This window comes from Psittacula echo (assembly GCF_963264785.1).
Source record: "Psittacula echo genome assembly, chromosome: 5".
Classification (NCBI taxonomy): domain Eukaryota; kingdom Metazoa; phylum Chordata; class Aves; order Psittaciformes; family Psittacidae; genus Psittacula; species Psittacula echo.
This window is the reverse complement of record NC_137739.1, coordinates 73,523,534-73,542,401: the sequence shown is the minus strand read 5'-3', so window position 1 is coordinate 73,542,401 and position 18,868 is coordinate 73,523,534. Positions and strand designations below refer to the sequence as shown.

Here is an 18,868-nt window from a genome sequence, read left to right as displayed (position 1 = left end):
TGCTGGGAGAGTGCAGAAGGAGCCATCCTGAGTGCTCTGCACTTCGAGTGAGGACATGCCCATCAATTTTGCTTAGTCTTTACACCAAGAGGAAATCAAAGTGGGCATTTTATTTACCCCTTTGGCTTATTTGGTCTTCAGCACAGATCGCCACTGTCCCCTAAGGCTCTGGGATTAGGAATCACTGTGGACATGACGGGACGTGTAGTTTAATAGATATGTACTGTTAACAATGGCTCCGCTGTCACAAATATGAGCAGCTGAGCTGTATTTTAATGGTTGTCTCATAGTATGATGCCATCACACCAGAAGCTTTCAAACACTTTGTGAGCCCAGATTATGCTCTGATGTGGACTGTCTCATAGGATCCTTGTGATTCCCAGGCATTGCCTCTCCCCATAGGCATCTCTGCAACATGTCTGGCAATTCACACAATGGCTTAGGTAAGTGGGGATGCATTAAGAAATAATTCAGGAGAAATGTTTTTAGTGATTTTGGGTGGCTTACATCTCAGTGTCCCAGCTGAGATACAAAATAAGACTCTGATTAACATGGAGGGTAGAAGGCTTTTTAGTCTTCCAAGACTTAGGCATCCAAAAATCAGAGACACTGAAAAATAAAAAACCACAAACTGGTAATCATTTTTAGAAACCTTATTTGCACTGCTTCTTAGTGAAACTGCTTTTTTAATGCAAATGTGGAACTGAAACTCTGAAGCCAATTCCAAGTGACCAGCCAGCACTGTGTGGGACACAAAGAGATGCTCTGGAGCTCACCAGCAATGCGAGGAACATTGCTGGCAAATTTCTGCCTTGACATACAAGAAATCCCAAGGTACCTTGAGCAGATATGCAAGAAGTGTGTAATGAATAATCATTCAAGTATGGTGTGCTGTTCTTTACATGAAAACTACTAGAAATTACTCTGCATATCATTCACTATTTCTCTCATTTGCCTTATATGTAGCACCCAAATAGTACAGTTGCTTTAATGATGGCCTTGGTCTTTATAGCTTCCTTTGTGTGTTATTTGCTAAGTTGTAGTTCTGCAAAATCCTAAGAGAAAAACCCCACCATCTCATCTGATGATCTTCCTCCCTTTGCTGCTTAACAGAAACAGCAGCATCTGCTTGGACAGCAGGCAGAAATGCACATTCCATCTGTTTTTTCCCTCCTCTTTCCAAACAGCAAAGAACCTAGTCAGCAGCGTGTGAAAAGATGGGGTTTCTCCATGGATGAGGTGCTGAAGGACCCAGTAGGACGTGACCAGTTCCTTCGTTTCCTAGAATCAGAATTCAGCTCTGAAAACCTCAGGTAAAATCTTTTTTTTTCTTTTTTGACTTGAACTAAATGAATGGGACAAATCCTACTCTCTTGCATAGGTGAAATGCAATGCTTTTTCTGTCTTGAACTGCTAAAAATGCCCATTTGAATCAAGTTGAGAATGGCAAGGTCTGGCCCATAGCACTGCCTGTTTTACAACTATGTCAGTAGTCTCAGGAACAGTGTTTAGCAGAGCCAGTGTTGTCAAGCAGCATGTGCAAAATGCTTGCAAAATTGTAATAATGTGGTGAGACACAGCTATTAATAGTGCTATTAAGCCCCCTAATAATATATAGGATTTACATACGCATTTGTGTCAGAGGTCGTATAAGGGAAACTGGTGATCATGCAGCTAAAACCTGTTGCAGTACTGGCACTCACTAAATCAGGTTTGCAACAACTAGTTTTAATTCTGGCACCTCCTAAGTATTTGAGAGCTTGATTCTCACCTGGCTTCTTATGTTGTTCGGAAGACAAAACTTCTATTATGAAATATTATGGAGACATCCACACGATCCTACATCAGACTGAGAGTCTATAAATCTATTGTGCACAATTCTGCTGCCTCCACTACAGCATGACTAGGCAGCAGTAGTAAGTTGCCAATTTTTTGGTGAACTAACACTAGATGAAGGCAAAACCTTTCCTAGAAGGTCCCACCCATCTGGCCTTATCCATAATACTGTTCTAAACCCAATCCGTGGCCCTAGCACATTGCTCCAAGATACAGTCCCATTGGAGAACTGATAAAAAGACACTGGAAGTGCCAACAGCATGCTTCAATCCTTCAAACAGGCATATCTGTTTCTTCAGTCCCAACAGCTGCAAAACTAAGTGCTAAGGTCAGCATCTTAGGATTCATTTGTCACTCCTACGTACCCCAGAACTAATGGATTGAGTCATTTGCCTTTATTGATATCAGTTATCTTCTCATACTGACACAAAAAGAGAGGTCTAACTAGATATCCCCCACAGGCGCTAAGCTAAACTCACAGCCCTGCCTACGTAGCGAGGATCTGAGTCCCCTGCTTGCCCTAGAGTTAGTCAAGATACAGCCACAGGTTTTATAATCCTTGTCTTGAATCCTAACTCTAATTCCAACCCTAAACAAGTAGTTCATCTTAAGGAAAGCAGCTCTCTTGTTGTGGAGAGGGTGATGCAGATACAACCAAGCCACAACAGGTCCAGTAACAGAAGCAAATGCACTGCAGTGAGCTCTGAGGAACTGGGGTTCTCAGGATTATGCTTGGAACAGGGCTGGGGCTGCAAGGTCCAAAGAAAATAGGAGAGGGCTTGTACCAGCCAGAGAGGCAGTCTGAACAGGTAGAGTTTGATACTTGGTGGCTGGAGTTACAGTTCGGACCCTCACCTGAACGTGACAAACAGCCAGATTTACTGCCACATTCACCCATTTGTGCAGGAGCAGGAAGATGGTGGTTTAGCAGCAGGGTGGTTTGCAGCAGGGCAGGCTGCAGCCACCAGCCTGTGCTGCCAGTGAGGGTTAGAGTTGGTGTCAGGGTGCGAGTGTGGGCTCTTGTACTCTTGTGCGTGAGACCCTTACCTTGCTCCGTAACTGAGGTACAGCAGGTCAGAGGCACTACAGAGATAACTGCAACAGTCCTCACCTGCTCCCTGCCCTCATTAGTCCTGGAGACACAGAAGGATCTGACAGTAATGTGACTGCCCTAGATGTGGCAGTATCCAGGAAAACCCATTTAACAGAGGCTGAATTACATTGCAGAGGCTTGTTTGTTGGTGCTCTGGTGCCCTCTCAGCATATGCATAGGCACAGGAACCACTTCTTTGGGGCACTTCTGTTCCCTGAGGCCCAGTTATTATTGGCAGGCATGGCCAGAGAGTTCACAATTTCCCTGGCAAAACTGAGCCTGCTCCCTGGATGAGGAAGTCTGCTGTAACTGAGCATGCAGTCAGTTGGGTTTTGATCTTCACTAGTACTGAGCTGGTTTGATGTTGTTCTGAGTTTACACCAATAGCTTGATTGTATGGCCTTTTAAGTTTGTGGTTTGGTTTGGTTTGGTTTGTTGGGGTTTTTTGCTTAGAAAAATCAAATGCATTAGTAAAGCATGTGAACAATCACCCACCTCAGTGCGGTCTACTAGCTTGTGAGTTCTGTGACTGTAAATGACATTGGAACTGACCATCCTATTTATCAGATTTGCCTGTTCAGAGAGAAATACAGGGAGCATATCAGCAGCAAAACTGTGAAAAATCAATGCACCTTTGTTATTTTTAAAAACCTGAGAGTTAACTTGTGAGATGAACAAAGGAGTGTTACTAAATTACATAAATGAGCTTGAAATTTTATTGCTGAACAGGTACTGAGCTCGTATATGTTTACTGCACTTATTTACAATGGTGCTCATTTGCAATTAAGTTGTAGTGATGAAGTGCAAAATTAATATACTGCATTGAAATACTCCTCAAATGGGTTTTCTGAAATACGTCTGGGGTTGTACTAATGAAATCCAGCAGGTTTTATTACAGGTTTTATGGCAGGTATCCCCCACATTGCTCCTACTCAAATAGAGAAAGAGAAGGCAAGCATGTACCTTCCTTGGTCAGGCAGAGCTGCTCCTCTTGCTGATGGACATTCTCTTTGAGTTTGAGATGGCTTGTAGCAAAGGGAGGCTGAAAGTCACTGAACTGGGTTAGAGGTTAAATCCCACATCCTTCTTGGGAGATAGTGGTATAATATAGGAACATTGCTATCATTCTTGTCATTATCATGGTATTGCCTTATGTGTCATTATCATTATTATCTGATACTGGTTCAGTATTAGTAAGCCTGCTTAAAGCTTTAAATAACAACAGGATGTAAAGGCAGAAATATTAATGAAGAAAACTGGAACAGTGTGGATCATTAGCAGTTGTGCTGGAGAGCAGAAGGTGGCTCTCTGTGGTTCAGGTGTGGCAGAGAAAGCTCCTGAATTCTCATTAGGCGTGTGTGGCAGAAAGTAAAGCAATTGGATACTTTAACATGCAGGTAAAATTTAAATTATACCCAAGAGCAAAGTTGGGGTTTGTGTCTCCTAAGTTGGCAAGTTGGAAGCATGTGCTTTCTTCTGTATCATCCAGGGTCCTTTTGGAGTGCGAGGAGGGAAGCTGAAGAGGAGTCAGTGAATCATCCAGGAAGGATTTTTTTCAGCTTTAAGTGGAAACAAAACTAAAAGCACCTAGATTATCCTGTAAAGCACTCATCCCTCTCTACCACCTATAAGCCTCAAGAGTGATTCAAATTACAGCTCCTGCATGGTAGATACCTACAGTTAAGTGAGATGCATCCCACCCAAACCCTGGGAAGCTGTAAGGAACTTTTGGAGAGCACAGCATATAGCACATTTGCAGTTATCGATTAAGGACTTTCCTCCCAGCAATTATGCAGAGATCTGGGAATTGTTGCAGCAGGGATGTATTCTCTTTTGGGAGTGTCAGTAGGATCTTCGTTAACACTGGCAGGAGTCCCGGAGACCCGTGGTGTCTTCAAGGCAGATCTGAGAAAGTGCTGGAAAACCTAAAAATTCCTGGTAGTGCTAGAAAAGATTCCATGAAGCATGCGCTTGAGAATGCCTTGACACTAATGTAATTCACTGCTATGGCAAGGGGACCAAATTCTGCTCTTGTGCTCAGTGGTGGAAGTCCCAGATCACAGGTTGACTGTGGTGGGGTATTTCCATATCTTCCTGGCTGAGAAAAATTGGTCCCAGTGTGGATCTCGAGTGAGGCATTACCAGAGATAGCAGCAGACTGGGCTTGCTGACCTCCCAGGTGTCCTTCCAGCTGTGTTTCTGTGTTCTAATAAACTTGCAGGATCATGTCCACCAAGTCTCCTGGGCTCAGCTGAGCCCTGTAACTTACTTATTTACTGGCTGCCCATTATTTATGTGAGAGCAGGGAAGCCAGTTAGTTGGGTATTTTTCTCACTGTTTTTATTTTAACTCTTTTTCTTGCTCTCTTTTCTTTCTCCTCTGTTGCTATCTTTCATCTACAATTTGTTTTGACTCTGTTGGTTTTTGAAGTACCCAAAATAGAGCAGACAAAATGTCAAGCTTCAATTAAAAAAAAAAAAAAGGAAAGAAAAAAAGGCCAACAGGGAGCTGTTGTACATTTTTATGACCTGGAAATCTCCCGAGACATCTCAAGATTGCTGAGATGTTCATCTGTCTGGTGGATTGATTGGATGTCTTTTTCCCCCCAACTTCAAAGAGTGTCAGCTGGAAAGAGAAACAACTAAGTGGGAATATGGGACATGGGAATTTTACCCAAAGGGGAGGCAGACTGCACACCTGTTCATAGACCTAAATAGAGAACACATGACACTGCATGGGAATGCATGGCAAAGCTTGCAGCGCACTAATGGAGGAGTTTTATGGGTTATTGTGAACATATGTTGAAAACAGAGTTATCCAGAAAAGGGCTTTACCTGCAGAAAAGGTTTCTTTCTTACATGATCCCTGATGGCTGCAACTTGTTGCCAATATTTTTAGGTTTTTTTGGCGTTTATTAGGAAAGGAAAAGTTATGGCTTTGAGGAGAGCACATATCTTAAGCAAAACCCACCCCAGGCCCTTTTCTTAATAAAAAACATTTACAGAGGAAGTTTCCAACCACTTCCAAAGCCTCCAAAAGGGCAAGCAGAGCATTGCGCATTCAGGCTGGTCGCACGGGGCCCTGTGCGAGTGTCACCGTGTGTCCGCGGGGCGGTGGGGGTCGGGGGAGGAGCTCATCTTGGCCGGGGTGGGGGGGTCACGGTGCCGCGCGCAGCCGGAGCAAGGGCGGCAGGGCTCCTCCCCGCCTGGCCAGCAGGCGGCGCCGCTGCTCCGCGGCGGAGCGGGCGCTGGCGGGTCGGGCCCGGCTGGCGCTGCCAGGGGTGGGGGGCCCGCGTCTGCCCGAGCCGGCCGCCGTTCGTGGGCAAACGGGAATTTCCCGACCCAGAGAACTAAAAGGCAGCAGGAAGAGAGGCTTAAGAGTTTGGAGGTGGGGTGTACGGCCAGCCGGGGGACAGCTGGGCAATGCAGTGCTAGTGAAGGACTGTGCCCTGAGCAAGCAGTCTCGATGCAGGCATCTGTCCGTCCCCAGAGTGCTCCGTGGAGGACAGAGTGCAGCTCACTGTACCAAGGATCTGGCCGTTCAGCAACACACAGACGTCCCCTGTCTGAACCTCGTGTTGATTTATATCTATTACTTTCTTTCATTTCCCCTCCCAGCTGTGATGTTAAAATTGTATTTATTCTCTCAGTGAAAGGTAGTGGGAACAAGATTGTGAATGGTCGGAGATGTGAGACGGGAGGTGCACCAGATACTTGCATGGAGTCGCTGAGGCAAGGAGGCGACTGCGTTTGTGTTCTAAACTCAGTCACTTGGGGATTTCACTGACAAATCAGGAGTATCGCATCCTCCTCAAAGATGGGGATACAACACTGTCCTTATGTTGACGGTTGTTCCTCAGTCTCTTCATCAGGTGTTGAAATGAAATCTTGTTTTACAGCCTACCTTAGAAGCAGCCTCCTGTCCTTCCCCAGCAGCCTTTTCACAACGGGGCTTCTGCAGTGCCTTGTGGGGAGGCAGAGCAGGCAGACTGAGGCCCAGGAGCTCTCTTTGCCTTGAAGGGCTGCATAGGATAAAGCGCCATTATGGGATATCTTCTGAAAGTGACAGCAGCTTAATTAAAAGCTGGATGAGGCTGGAATGGTTTATTCCTTTGACAGCAGCTTAGGACACCATATTATCAACCTTCTTCAGAGCTTACACGCTGATTGATAAAGGGCAAAGAACCTGTGATCAATGCTGCTGTTCTGTCTGTGCAGACAGTCCCTGTGCCAGTCCTGCTCCCCTTATAGGGCACCTGCAGAGAGGACACAGGAGGACATCTCCCTCCTCCCCTGCCCTGTGCCAGAAGCATCCACTGGAGATCTGCCTCCGAGAGAAAGGGAGGAGGCAATGTAGGATCTTCTCCTGACTCCTTGTGAACATGGGGCTGGGCTTTGTGCTTCAGAAATTGTGGATCTGACTCAGGGAATATAATTGAGCACAAATTCCAGCACAGCCATCATGTGTCTGCTCCTTTCCTGGGAAGAAATACCTGCTTCTCTGATGTAAAAGCTCTACAAATCCAATAGGGAAGCCCTGCTTATGCACTGGCTTCAGGATGATTCCTTGTGGCAGAGAATTTGCCTTGGAGTTGAGGCTGCGGGGCTGAGTACTCCTCTTTGATGTTCCTCGATTTTCAGATACCAGCTGTAGTGAACAGCTTTGAAATTTTTACCAAGACAAAACTCCCTTTTGCCTTGAAGAGGACTTCCAGCCTTGGGCATGAATTTGCAATCGCTTGCAGTAAAAAGAGCTTGTTCTTGTTAGTGTCAGGTTGGTCTGGTTGGTTGGTTTTCAGATTGAGCCAAATGGTTATTAAAATGGATGGTGCTCCTGTTCTGGCAAGCTGTCACTTCGCACAGCGCACCCTGTTCTCTCATGAGTGTGCTTTCCCAGCCCGCCTCCCCAGCTCCAGGGGCAGAAGATAAGCCAGCAGAAAATGTTCTCTCTAGCCAAGTGTTTGTCTGAAATGTCCCAGCTACTCTGGAATGATTAGCATCTTTTCTCTCTGTGCCTTTTCTGCATTCACATGTTCCCATGGCATCTGAAATTGGAAGATAAAATATTTTCCAAGTAAAGAAAGCCACATATGGCATCAGATTGTTGCACTGAGTGCACCACCCTTTATTCTCTGTGTGCATGCGATAAGTGAGGGTGTCACTTATGGCTCAAATGATATGGCAGGACATCAGGTGCACCTAATGTCTCAAAAGTGGAAAAGGGTCAACCATGCGCACCCCTCTGCCAATCCCAAATACTCTATTTCAGTTTATAAAACCAAACATTAATGTATGAGCACCACCAGTATGTGACTCCACAGGTGCTGATGTAGTGTCTGAGCGTACACCACTCTATTTTACTGACAGCCTACCACAGAGCAGGGTAAACCATAGGAAGGAATACAATCAAGTGGCTTGGGTGAGTCAAGGCTGTGGCGTTAGGCCTGGTAGGGGAGAAGCAGGGGACAGGCAAGGAGGATTGAGCCTGGCCTTGCATCCAGTGAGGATGTTTTTTCCTCCTAGATTGGCTGTTTTCCTCTATTACAGGTGGGCGACCAAGCTAAATGGGTTAGGGGACTCATTTGATTACAATAACCCCAGTGTTTCTGGGGTGGTTATGAACTGGTTAAAGTAAAGAAGCAAGGGTCAGAAACAGAACAGGAGTCACTGGGCTGCTGGTTCCTCCACCCACCCTCACTGCCAATGGGATTTTGGTCTGGGGGAGACTTTATCTTCCTCCTTCTGCCATGGAGGGATATTTGCCTGTGTGCCAGCGTGCGGCCACCATTAAATCATTAGGGGTGGGAAATCAGACTTTTCAGTTAAAGTTCAACTGGTTCATTTAGTAGTCTCCCATAGTGACAAAGGGGGGAGCAGGACTGTTTTAAGTTGTGCAGCTCTTGCAGATGCCCTGAGCAAACATTGACCGAGACAAACCCTCTCCCCACTGCACAGTTCTGCCCTTCTTGTCATCCCTGGGCAATGGACTCCTTTGGCTTGGGGTAGGAAAGAGCTGGTTATTGCAGGTGGCTGCAAAGGTACATTCTGTACCTATCTGCCTTGTAGCTCTCAGCAGTCCCCACAGAGCACTATTGTACCCATTCAGCCATCTTGCAGGATCTGGGCACCCAGTGCAGAGGCCTTGGGGGATATCTTCTTGCTAGAAGGTAGAGTTGACCAAAACAAATGGCTATTGGGGGGTATGCATCTTCTGAATTAATAACCTGAAAGCGCATATTTCTGTCAGCAATAAATAATACCAACACCACCAGCAAAATACCTTTTTTTTTTCCTAGGGTAAAAGACAATCAATGCATGTCTTGCAAAAATATTCTGTGTCCATTGGTTTCACAGATTGAGATTTAAATTATGCCCTTGACCATCAAAGATAGTATTTTCTCAATGTTTATGAACTCATTTTAGTCTGTAAGTGTGGTCCAGTCAACAAAATATTCCGCTAGAAATGGAGTATGGCCATGACAAGATTCATCTCTTCCCACAGCATCCATCTGAATGCTCGTCAGTTTACAAGTCAAAAAGACTGCATGATTCTGGAGGTTTCCTGTTTGCATATCCAATGTCACACTTCTGCAGGGTGGTTTGAATAAGAATGTATCACTTCTCTGTGTGTCACTGTTCTGATCTTAGCCAGAGTGTAAAGGTTTGGCATAAACTATATTACACCTTGCCCTGAAATCATGCTAAGTGGAGAGCCATCTGTGAATTCAGGTAGATGTGGGGTTAGGCTCTATATCTGTGTCTGAGGACTTTGCCCAGGCATATCCATGAAGTCTTATATAGATTTCTCTCTTTTTCTCTTTTCCTCTGTTTTGATTTTTGCCTAGTACAGGTTTTGGTTGGCTGTCCAGGATCTCAAGAAACGACCTCTGCAGGATGTACCCACCAGAGTGGAAGAAATCTGGCAAGAGTTTCTAGCTCCTGGGGCTCAAAGTGCTATCAACCTGGATTCCCACAGCTATGAGAAAACAAGCCAAAATGTCAAAGACCCAGGGAGATATACATATGAAGATGCACAGGTTTGGTTTTGATTTTATGCAACTACTGCTAATAAACCTTTCAGTTTTACTGTGATATTCCACTATCACATTGTCACTGCTCACTTGTAAGAAAAAGGAGACACACAGTTTGAAGTGACTTTAAGGATATCTATTCAAGCTGGGTAAATGATATTTTGTTTGAATCTGTCCGTTATAACAGGCTAATGCTCCTCTGGGAACACATGTTCCAAAATTTACAAGTCTGCAAAGCACAGCAAGCTGGAAGAAGGGATCATTTGGCAAATATTACCCAGGACACAATTAAAAGTTACTGTCCTTGTAATCATTTTTATCAGAAGCATGTAGTAAAACCAACAGCAAATGAAAAAACTCGCTGTTCTTATGTTGTCTTTAAATTGGTGTTCAAAGGCAGTTCTTCAAAATACTCCACTAACAAAATATTTCCGTGTCTGGGGAGATGTTGTGGACCACTTATACAAGGTTAAACAATGAATTTTTCAAGCCAGCATCAAATACTGTATTTTCCTGAATGCATCTTGCTTCTTTGGGCCAGCATAGAAGGAATGTGTGCAAAGTTTCAAGGTAATCCCCTGTGAACATCAGGCAACATAAATGTTCTTTTTAAAGCTGAGAAACACAGGAGTATGAAGACATTCTGGCTAAGACGTAGTTTTTGCTTTGCAGTTATAGTGAACATGAACTTCTGCAAATTTGCATCACCTAAAAAAAAATTATGGTGGCAAAATGCAGGCTAAAGCAGATAGGTGAATAGTGGGGAGATTGATTAAATTGATAAATCGAAGTACTGAGAATAAGATGGAGGTTTAGACAATGAGTATTTAATCAGAAGAAGACACAGGATTTAGGCTTGAACTGAGCAGTTCACAGTGTAATTGCTATTCAAAGGGGAGTTGATGAAATCAAGCTGGAGCTTTCACAGTTAGACTGCAATTCTAGCTTCTTGGGTTAATTTTATTTTAAAGGATTTTTATGCTGATGGATGTCCTTGGTTCAAGTATGAGGCAAAGGTATATCTTCAGGCCCAGCTGTGGTCCTTTTGGAGACTGAATCTGTGCCAAGAGAGGATAGGAATGTGAAAGGTGAACCCAGTTACCTTCTTGTGCAGTGGACAGCTCTAGTTGCTCTCCAAAGGCCAAGCAAGCTGTCTCTGACTGCTTGACCAGAAAGCTAAGAAGGCTGTCTAACAAAACCAGGGAGAAACAGAACACTGCTGAAGGACACAGTGCCCTTATGAAGCTGGAGCAACATGGGCTTTTACTGGCTCATCCTGGAGAGGGGATGCTTTTGTTTGCACATCCACTTCACAGAGCCAATGTAGGTCCCCCCAGTGCTCTCTGTGTCTCCCAGGTATTGTCCTGGTATCTCCCCCAGGTCAGTCCTGCCACACTGGGGGCTCTGTTGTCCATGAATGTGCAGCAGGTCACAGCCCAGCTGCCTTATCTTGACACCCTGGCATCAGGAGCCCATGAGAGCTCCCACATCCCACATTCCTAGGAACTCAACCAGACATAACCAGTCAAAACACCTGACTGTGGGAAGGGAAATATAAGTGTTGTCCTGCCCTGTGTGGCTTTAGCACAAAGAGGAAAACAACTGAAATGTCCTTGTGAATAAAGAACAAGAAAAAAGTTAGTTTACTGAACAGCACATTCTTTGAATGCCTGCAGCTCCGAGACACTAAGACTAAGAGGAAAGAAAAGGGTTGGCTGAACTAAGAAAATGAAATTGCTGCTCCTGCATTGGAAAAATAGGAGAAGGTGAAGCTGACCTGGAAGACCTGCAAAATGCCAGTTCTATATAAAAAGTGCTGGAAATGAACACGCTGCTGTGCTTGGGAAGGGGAAAGTGTAGCAGAACACAGTCTACAAAGCATTGTCTGTTATCAGGTGCTTAACAGTCTATATCGATGTGCTGCTTTGTACAACCTTGACTCCTAGCCCCAAGGAGCTCTTCCAGATGATGGATGGCCATCTGGTATGGCAACTGGCCTGGAATAAAACAAGGAGAGAAGGGGGCTTCCAACAAACCATGCCTCTTGCTTAAGATCTCTTCATCCCAAGTCCACTCTGGAGGGAAATAGATTCCTGTATTACAGAAGCAAGTGTTTTGCCATTTCCCCATCTCAGTTTAAGATATTTAACCATCATTGCTGCTGCTGCACCCTGCAGGCCTGCACCACTCCACTTGCAGAGAGCCTCCTTCTCTTGCTGCATCTCCTGCACATGCCCTTGCCCACCCTGTGTCCCACTCAAGCTGTGCCAGCTCATCTCAGCTCCAAGCAGAGCGTGCTGTGCTGGGTTGGCCTGTGCTTGCCTCCCCCAGCCAGCTGGTTTGCTGTTGTCCCCCATCCTCAAGCAGCACAGCCCCTACTCCTAGCTCTGTCTTGATTGACAGCTGTGCCAGCTATCTTGATCTGCATCACCTTTTGCCATTTTAGTGCTGGACCCCTCCAGAGGCAAGCCTACCAATTTAGCAGATTATTTTCTTCTCTTAAACAACTGTTCACTGAGTAAAATATTATGATTATCAAACCATTTTCACTGGGGAATAAAGCAGCTTTTAATACAAGGGGCACCATCGGGAAAGGTCAGTTCAATTAAACAGTGAACTACTTAGCAGCATGTAAGCTCCCACGGGAGTTATCAGCATCATTGAACAACCAATGTGGGGCCCTGCAATATGAAGCAGGCAGAGCCAGCTCTGGAAAGTAAATAGGTTTGGGTCCATCTGAACATCCTCTTTAGGCTAACGAAGCTGCTGACAGCCAAAGGAATTCATCTTTGACATGGGATCCCAGAGCTCTGAGTATGACAATTACATCTCATCTGTACAGCACGTTATTAGTTTTTAAACTCTCGTTTTTCCCCCTCTCGTACCTTCAAGCATCTCCTTGCCTTCCCTGAAGTGTGTTTCTGCCTTCAGAAAGTTTTTAATACTTTCCTCAGTGCCTTGGCATTGGGGGCTATTATCACAAGAATGCATTGTGTCTCCTGTAATGTTTGCTTATAGGGGCATTTACTGGTAGGCTTCAGAGCCAGGTATATTAGAGTAAGGTAAACCACATAGCTGTCTTTGGAATTACTTTCCTGTTTCTTTTATTATTTTTTTCTTTAATAGATAAAAACAGAGTTTTAGATTTACATTCCTTTACCTGAAGGAATTCCTTTACCTTACCAGATCTTCTTTCTGTGACAATGATGCAGGGAAATTCAGTTCTAATCCGGGCTCAGTTAGGGATTTTAACTGTACTGTGCAGATCCTTGGCTTAATACCAGGTCAGATTTAGACCATAATGCCAAACTCTGCTCAAACCAGAAATGTACCTGGCCCAGATCTGAATCATAGAATACTTTGGGTTGGAAGGGAGATTCAAGTGTCGTCTAGTCCAACCCTCCTGTTATGAGCAGAGACATCTTCAACTGGATGAAGTTGCTCAAAGCCTTGTCCAACCTGGCCATGAATATCTTTGGGGCTGAGGCATGTACTACCTGTCTGGGAAACCTGTTCCAGTGTTTCACCACTCTCAACATAAAAAATTTCTTCCTTAACTATAGTCTGAGATTTAAGGTTTGGGTCCAGTGCATGCTTTCAGCTGCCCCAGGCGCTGGTTCATTTTGTTCTGGACTGTGACAGAGATATGAAGCCTTGTACGATTTGTAAGTGATCAGTCCTCAGTTTGTAGTCTGGTCCTATCAGGAAGCTGGGAGCATTGACAGAGCTTGACAGGATCCTCTTGAATTCAGAAACAAACTTCAAGTTAAGCAAGGATCTCTTGGAAATAGGATTTCATGTTCTAGCAAGAAGAGAAAACAAAGGGTGACTTTCTTCCACTGACTTTGTCTTTCCAAGAGTGCACAGGATGTGACAGCAAGCATATAGAGGAGTGTGTGCCTGGTGCCTATTCAGTGGACAAAAGAACTTTTGTCTAGAGCAAAATCACAGCATGGAAAGAAAGCATGAAAATAATCATCCATTGAGCATCTGTATCATTTTTCATATGAGAACTTGAAGAAACATTATTCCTATTTTCTTAAAGTCTCATCCAGTCACCCCAGTTGCATGGAGGTCTGTAAAGGATGGTGGCTAAGGATGGAGAATCAAGGTAACAACAAAGCAGCTCAGGCTGGCAATGCAGGCAGCAAGGGGGCATGGAGCAAACCCAGGTGCTCTGCCTCGAAGGGAAACTCAAGTCCACCTGAGCCAGCACTGCTCACTGCTCAGAGACCTGGCACTTGTACTACGGGGAATTGAAAGCACTGCAGTGCTGTATCCATAATGTACAGATGGATGATACCCAGGCCTGGGTATCCTGGAGGCTTTTGACAGTCTGGACCTTTCTGCGAAGGTCAGGAACTGCATGAGTGCTTCATCTTTATTCTCTTCTCCTTTGCTTTTATTCTGTGGGACTGAAGGAGAAAATCCTTCCTTACACTGCACTCCAGTTGCCTTCTCTATATCTGGGTTACAGTGACTGTAGAAACAGCTTTCATGTGAAGCCTCCCTGTTTCTGTGCCTTTGTTACACACACAAACAAAAATGCAAACCCCTTCGCTTGTGGATTTCACAAAACAACCTGCAACCAAACAGAATCGAAAACCAAGAGCCCCACATACACACCCAGAAGAGCAATTGGGTGTCTGGAACAAAAACAGGGAAGTGATGGTGGAGGCTTGTGCTGGTGTGCCTGGTGCTGTGCAAAGCAGGAAACAAAAGACTTGAAGCAGAGCTCTACGTAAGAGCAGATACTCAGTGTTATTATTTTCTTGGGGTTTTCAAAATGTACATACACACCCCAAACCAGAAAGTTCTCCTTTTATCCTTTGCCTTTCATTTTCATTTGTGGTTTAGTAATCATGCTCTATGAAAAATACCTAACATTCGGCCTTTGTCTTGCTGTTGCCTTTTTGTCTTTGAAGGCATCAGGGATCAAACTGCTGTCTAAGCTAATGCCCCTCTGTTACACATGGGTGGAAAAGGGCCAGGAAAAAGTCAGAAGCAAGCTCTGTCCTTGCACATATGGTGACAGAAGACAGCAGATCTCTCCAAATGAAAGATCATGGGAATGGGGTGACAAGAACAGTCAGCAATTCCCACAGGACAATAGTCTGCCTGTTACTCAGTGTCGCTCCTGCCAAGCTAGCTAGAACGACATGCACGAGCAGTAACAGTGCCTTATGTGCCAGACATTTCCTAACTCAAAAAAATACCTTTAAATGGATTACGTGGGAAAGTCTCTAGCTTGCTTAAAAATTGAATTCAGCATTCAGAATCCTGGACTGTTGTGCCAGTTAGTGTGCACTGTGCTTCCTGAATGCAAGAAACAACTGCATGTCAAATGCGGAGCACTTCCTCTTCATGTGAAGGTCAGGAAGCAGCTGACACTGTTGTGTTTCTCCCAGTCAGGGAGTGAAAGTGTTTGCAAGTGCATCCTTTTCTACCTGAAAAGCCAGGACTCCAGGAGTCCACTTCTCCTGGACAATGGGTGAATGTTCTTGTGGATGAATCACAAACTCGTGTGCTACAGGAATACTGTGGTCTTTAATTTTCCTGAGGGTTTATTAGGGTTCAACCTTCTAATTAAAAAAAAAAAAAAAAACAAAAACAAAACAACAAAACCTGGGGAAATTTATCAGCATTTCATTTTGCATATCCCCTTCTCAGCCCACAGCAGGTATGAGTGTTGTGTGCTGTCAGGATCAGGTTCATTGGCAAACGGTTGTAAGATTCAATACGCATTTGTAGCGTAGATTCCAACAGCTGGAGCTCAACCATTTAAAGGCCGTCTAAGGTGGTATTGCAGCAGATATCTTACAGCCAAAATGTTGATGAGGCATGGAAGGCTCTTTATGCATCCAAGTAGGGCTGGTGGTCCCTATCTGAGCATAGCCACCTTTACTCAGAAGCTGTCTGCTGCTTGTTTCTGTAGGGCTGCATCCTGCTCTGTCACTCTCTCCTGTGGGGCACAGACTGCCCCAGTGCAACAGAATTTCCTTTCTGCTGCGTGAGGGATTCTGCATGTTCCTTTCCATGGCACAACTCAGCTTTTTGGCAGGATTTTCTCCAGAGAAAACAGAAAGAGGAAGCTGCAGACAGCCCTGCAAGTGTCAGGGTGTTGTCCAAAAACTTACGTAGTTACTTCTCATAGCTATACCAGAGCATCTATAGGAGTGAAAGAAAAAAAAGTCTTCATTGCTGCAATTCCTAGGTATTGTTCGTAAAAGAGATGCCAGTCTCTTTTACGTCTCAACATGACACACGAGGTTGTCCCCTCCTCCCAGGAAAACCTGTTTACTTGGGCTTTTTGCCAGTAGCCAGGATTTGGTCCATATTGAGAGAATCAGCCTCTTAGCCACGATCATTGTTCTCAAACCCTAAAGCTGCTCATATGGTGTTAGACTCCCAGCAGCCCACTCATGTCTCCCAGGATAGCCCTTGCTATATTTACGACTAAATCCTCCTGCAGTTCCAGGCTGACCCCTTTGCCTCTGTAGTCCTCCACACCGTGCCTGCCATAGGCCCCCCAGCAGTTCTGCCTTCCCATTTGTATGTTTGAAGGTATGAAGCAAACCAGTTGTCTCATCAATTTACAGAGGAGCCAAAGCTAAATTTATGTGTTAGTTTTATCAATGCACTTTCCCACAGAAGATTTACATTGTGTTTCCAACTATGTATCTACAGGGCTAAACAAAGGATTTCTGTGTATTACTCAAAATGAGCTCTCATTGCTTACAGTTATCCCTCCTGTTAAAGCTCTTTCTTACATTCCTGTGCCTTCAGCCCTGTGTAATTTCATTTGTGGCCTGAAAAGAGGTTTTATGCTTTTTAGTTTAGCAGGGAGGTTAGTCTATATTACCATATAATTATTCATCTTTTTTTTTTTCCTCTTTTTTTCCCTTAGTAGCAAAAGCAACTTGGTTGAGTATGAAGAAAATGCACCAGCTGAAACTCTGAGTGTAAATTATTATGTCACTTAAATAACTTGAGAGTAGCCAAAAAGATATTGCTCAGATTTTCCAGAGCAATTCACTCTCAGGTCAAGACCCTTACGTGCCATTTACCAACCTGAAACATTTCTTTTTTAAACCATAAATCAAGGAAAGCCAAGAACTCCCACAGCAGCCAGAGCACCCGTTTGCCCTCACCCTGCTAGATGGCAGCACTGCCAGGCACCAGAGAAGCTTCTGAAGGGGGTTCTCCCTGATAAATGCGTGCAGGCAAGACAGCATTTTTGAGAAGTGTAAAATCCTAAATGCAGGGGCAAGAATAAGCGGCTCCAGAGGTGTTCTTAGCAGGGATTTGGAGCCATTAAGGGGAACTGGAATAAAACCTATGTATTTCTCTGCCTCCTCTGCCCCACTGGTGTTTTCCCATCAGGTTCAGTCAGGGGAAGTGTGAAGGTCTTTTCTTCTGCAGCTTCTTCACTGCTTGCCTCATCTCAACTGTGCCTGCTACTACAGCTCCCAGAGCTGGTGCAGCATTTTTTCCTGCTTTCTCTGAAGTGCATTGTCAGTAAGACTGAATGGCAATTGATCATAATTGATCCTAGAAACTGTTGCATTCAGTAGCAACACAAGTAACTGCTAAATAGGAGTAGTTCTCCTTTCCTCTCTTTGGCTTTTTGGAAGACCCTGGTAGTGGTGTGGTAGGGGGTCTTGCTGGTCAGGCAGGATTCCTGAGGATAGGCTGGAAAGAATGCAACAAGGTGAATAGGATACGTCTCCAAAAGCTCCTGGATACCAGGTTTTGCTGACTTCAGCATGCATGCGTGCTGGCACGGGTTAACCTCACCTCCTCTGCTGCAGATGTCCATGCAAAGTAGAGGTGCCAACAGAAAGACATTAGGCTGCTGCCAAGTCTAATTGGAAGGTGGGGCAGTCACACACTGTGTGCTCAGAGAAGCGTCTCTCTGCTTTCTCCTTCCCACGTCCTCTTTGTGCTATACACACAGCTTTTCCAAAAGCAAGCCCCAGGCAGGCTCTCAAGTAGCATTCGTAGCCATCCTTCCAGCGAAGGCCGCAAGTTGTTCACTGAGGCAGATCTGCAGTAAATTCCTCCCCAGTGCCCAGCATACAGGTAGAACAAACATTAACATTCATTGTGGTTTGCTCTTATTTATTTAGTTGTTTAATCTACTGCTTTACGTTGCTTGTGAGCTTTTCTTCTAATGGATTTGTCTGACATTCTGCAAATCTCCCTTGGAGTTGGCCAGAGGGGCGGCTGCTGGTGTTTGCGTGCTTGCAATACAAAAGGGTCTCCAAATCAGCTCTCACTAGTTTAATACCAGGTGTTGGTGATGGACTGAAGGGGTGCACCAGAGCAATCCAAAAGATGTTAGTGGGATAGCTACAGCAAGGAGGCTTCTGATCAGCTTATGAAGGGCAAAGTGGGCCCTTGAGACTCAAGTGAATTTCAACAGCTGTCTACCTTTAGTGTAAGTCCTGTAATGGGCTAAAAATGTCCTAAAGGGAAACCTGTGTTTGAAACGATTCCCCCTACTTTTCATCATCCGTTAAAGCTGGTTTTAGGCACAAACAGATAAAGCAAGTTCAGCAAGTTAAAATTTAAGGGTTTTCTGGAATCTAACTGGTGTTCAGAGCTCACAATGGATAAAATACAGGTGAGATTAGAATTGGATGTTTAACCATTAACACTCCTCTCATACACATGATTCAGAGGAAAGAACTAAAATTTTCTTCTAAAAAGAAATGCTCTCAGTCCCTGAGATGCACTGGGTGCCTTGTGCAAGTCACGGGTTGTTACTATTTTTTATCATTCAGTTTTTTTCCCCGCATATTTTTGGGTGTTCTCAAGGTCCTGCTTGGCTCCTACCTCTGCCCTCCTCAGGGTCACTGCGCTTTGACTGCAAGGGGGGAGGCAGGCTTGAGATTCCATTGCAGCAC

At 44.8% G+C, this 18,868-nt stretch overlaps 1 protein-coding gene across 5 annotated transcripts in view; it reads left to right on the top strand.

Annotated features, from left to right (window-relative positions):
• Positions 1-18,868, top strand: part of RGS6 (regulator of G protein signaling 6) — a 103,027-nt gene that overhangs the window by 57,158 nt on the left and 27,001 nt on the right. For 4 of the 5 annotated variants that reach the window (XM_080617983.1, XM_080617985.1, XM_080617984.1 and 1 more), the window contains 2 exons: positions 1,188-1,313; positions 9,779-9,965. In XM_080617983.1, the coding sequence (XP_080474109.1) occupies positions 1,188-1,313; positions 9,779-9,965 (313 nt within the window). The remainder of the gene's footprint in view (positions 1-1,187; positions 1,314-9,778; positions 9,966-18,868) is intronic. The other variant, XM_080617986.1, reaches the window with a different exon arrangement.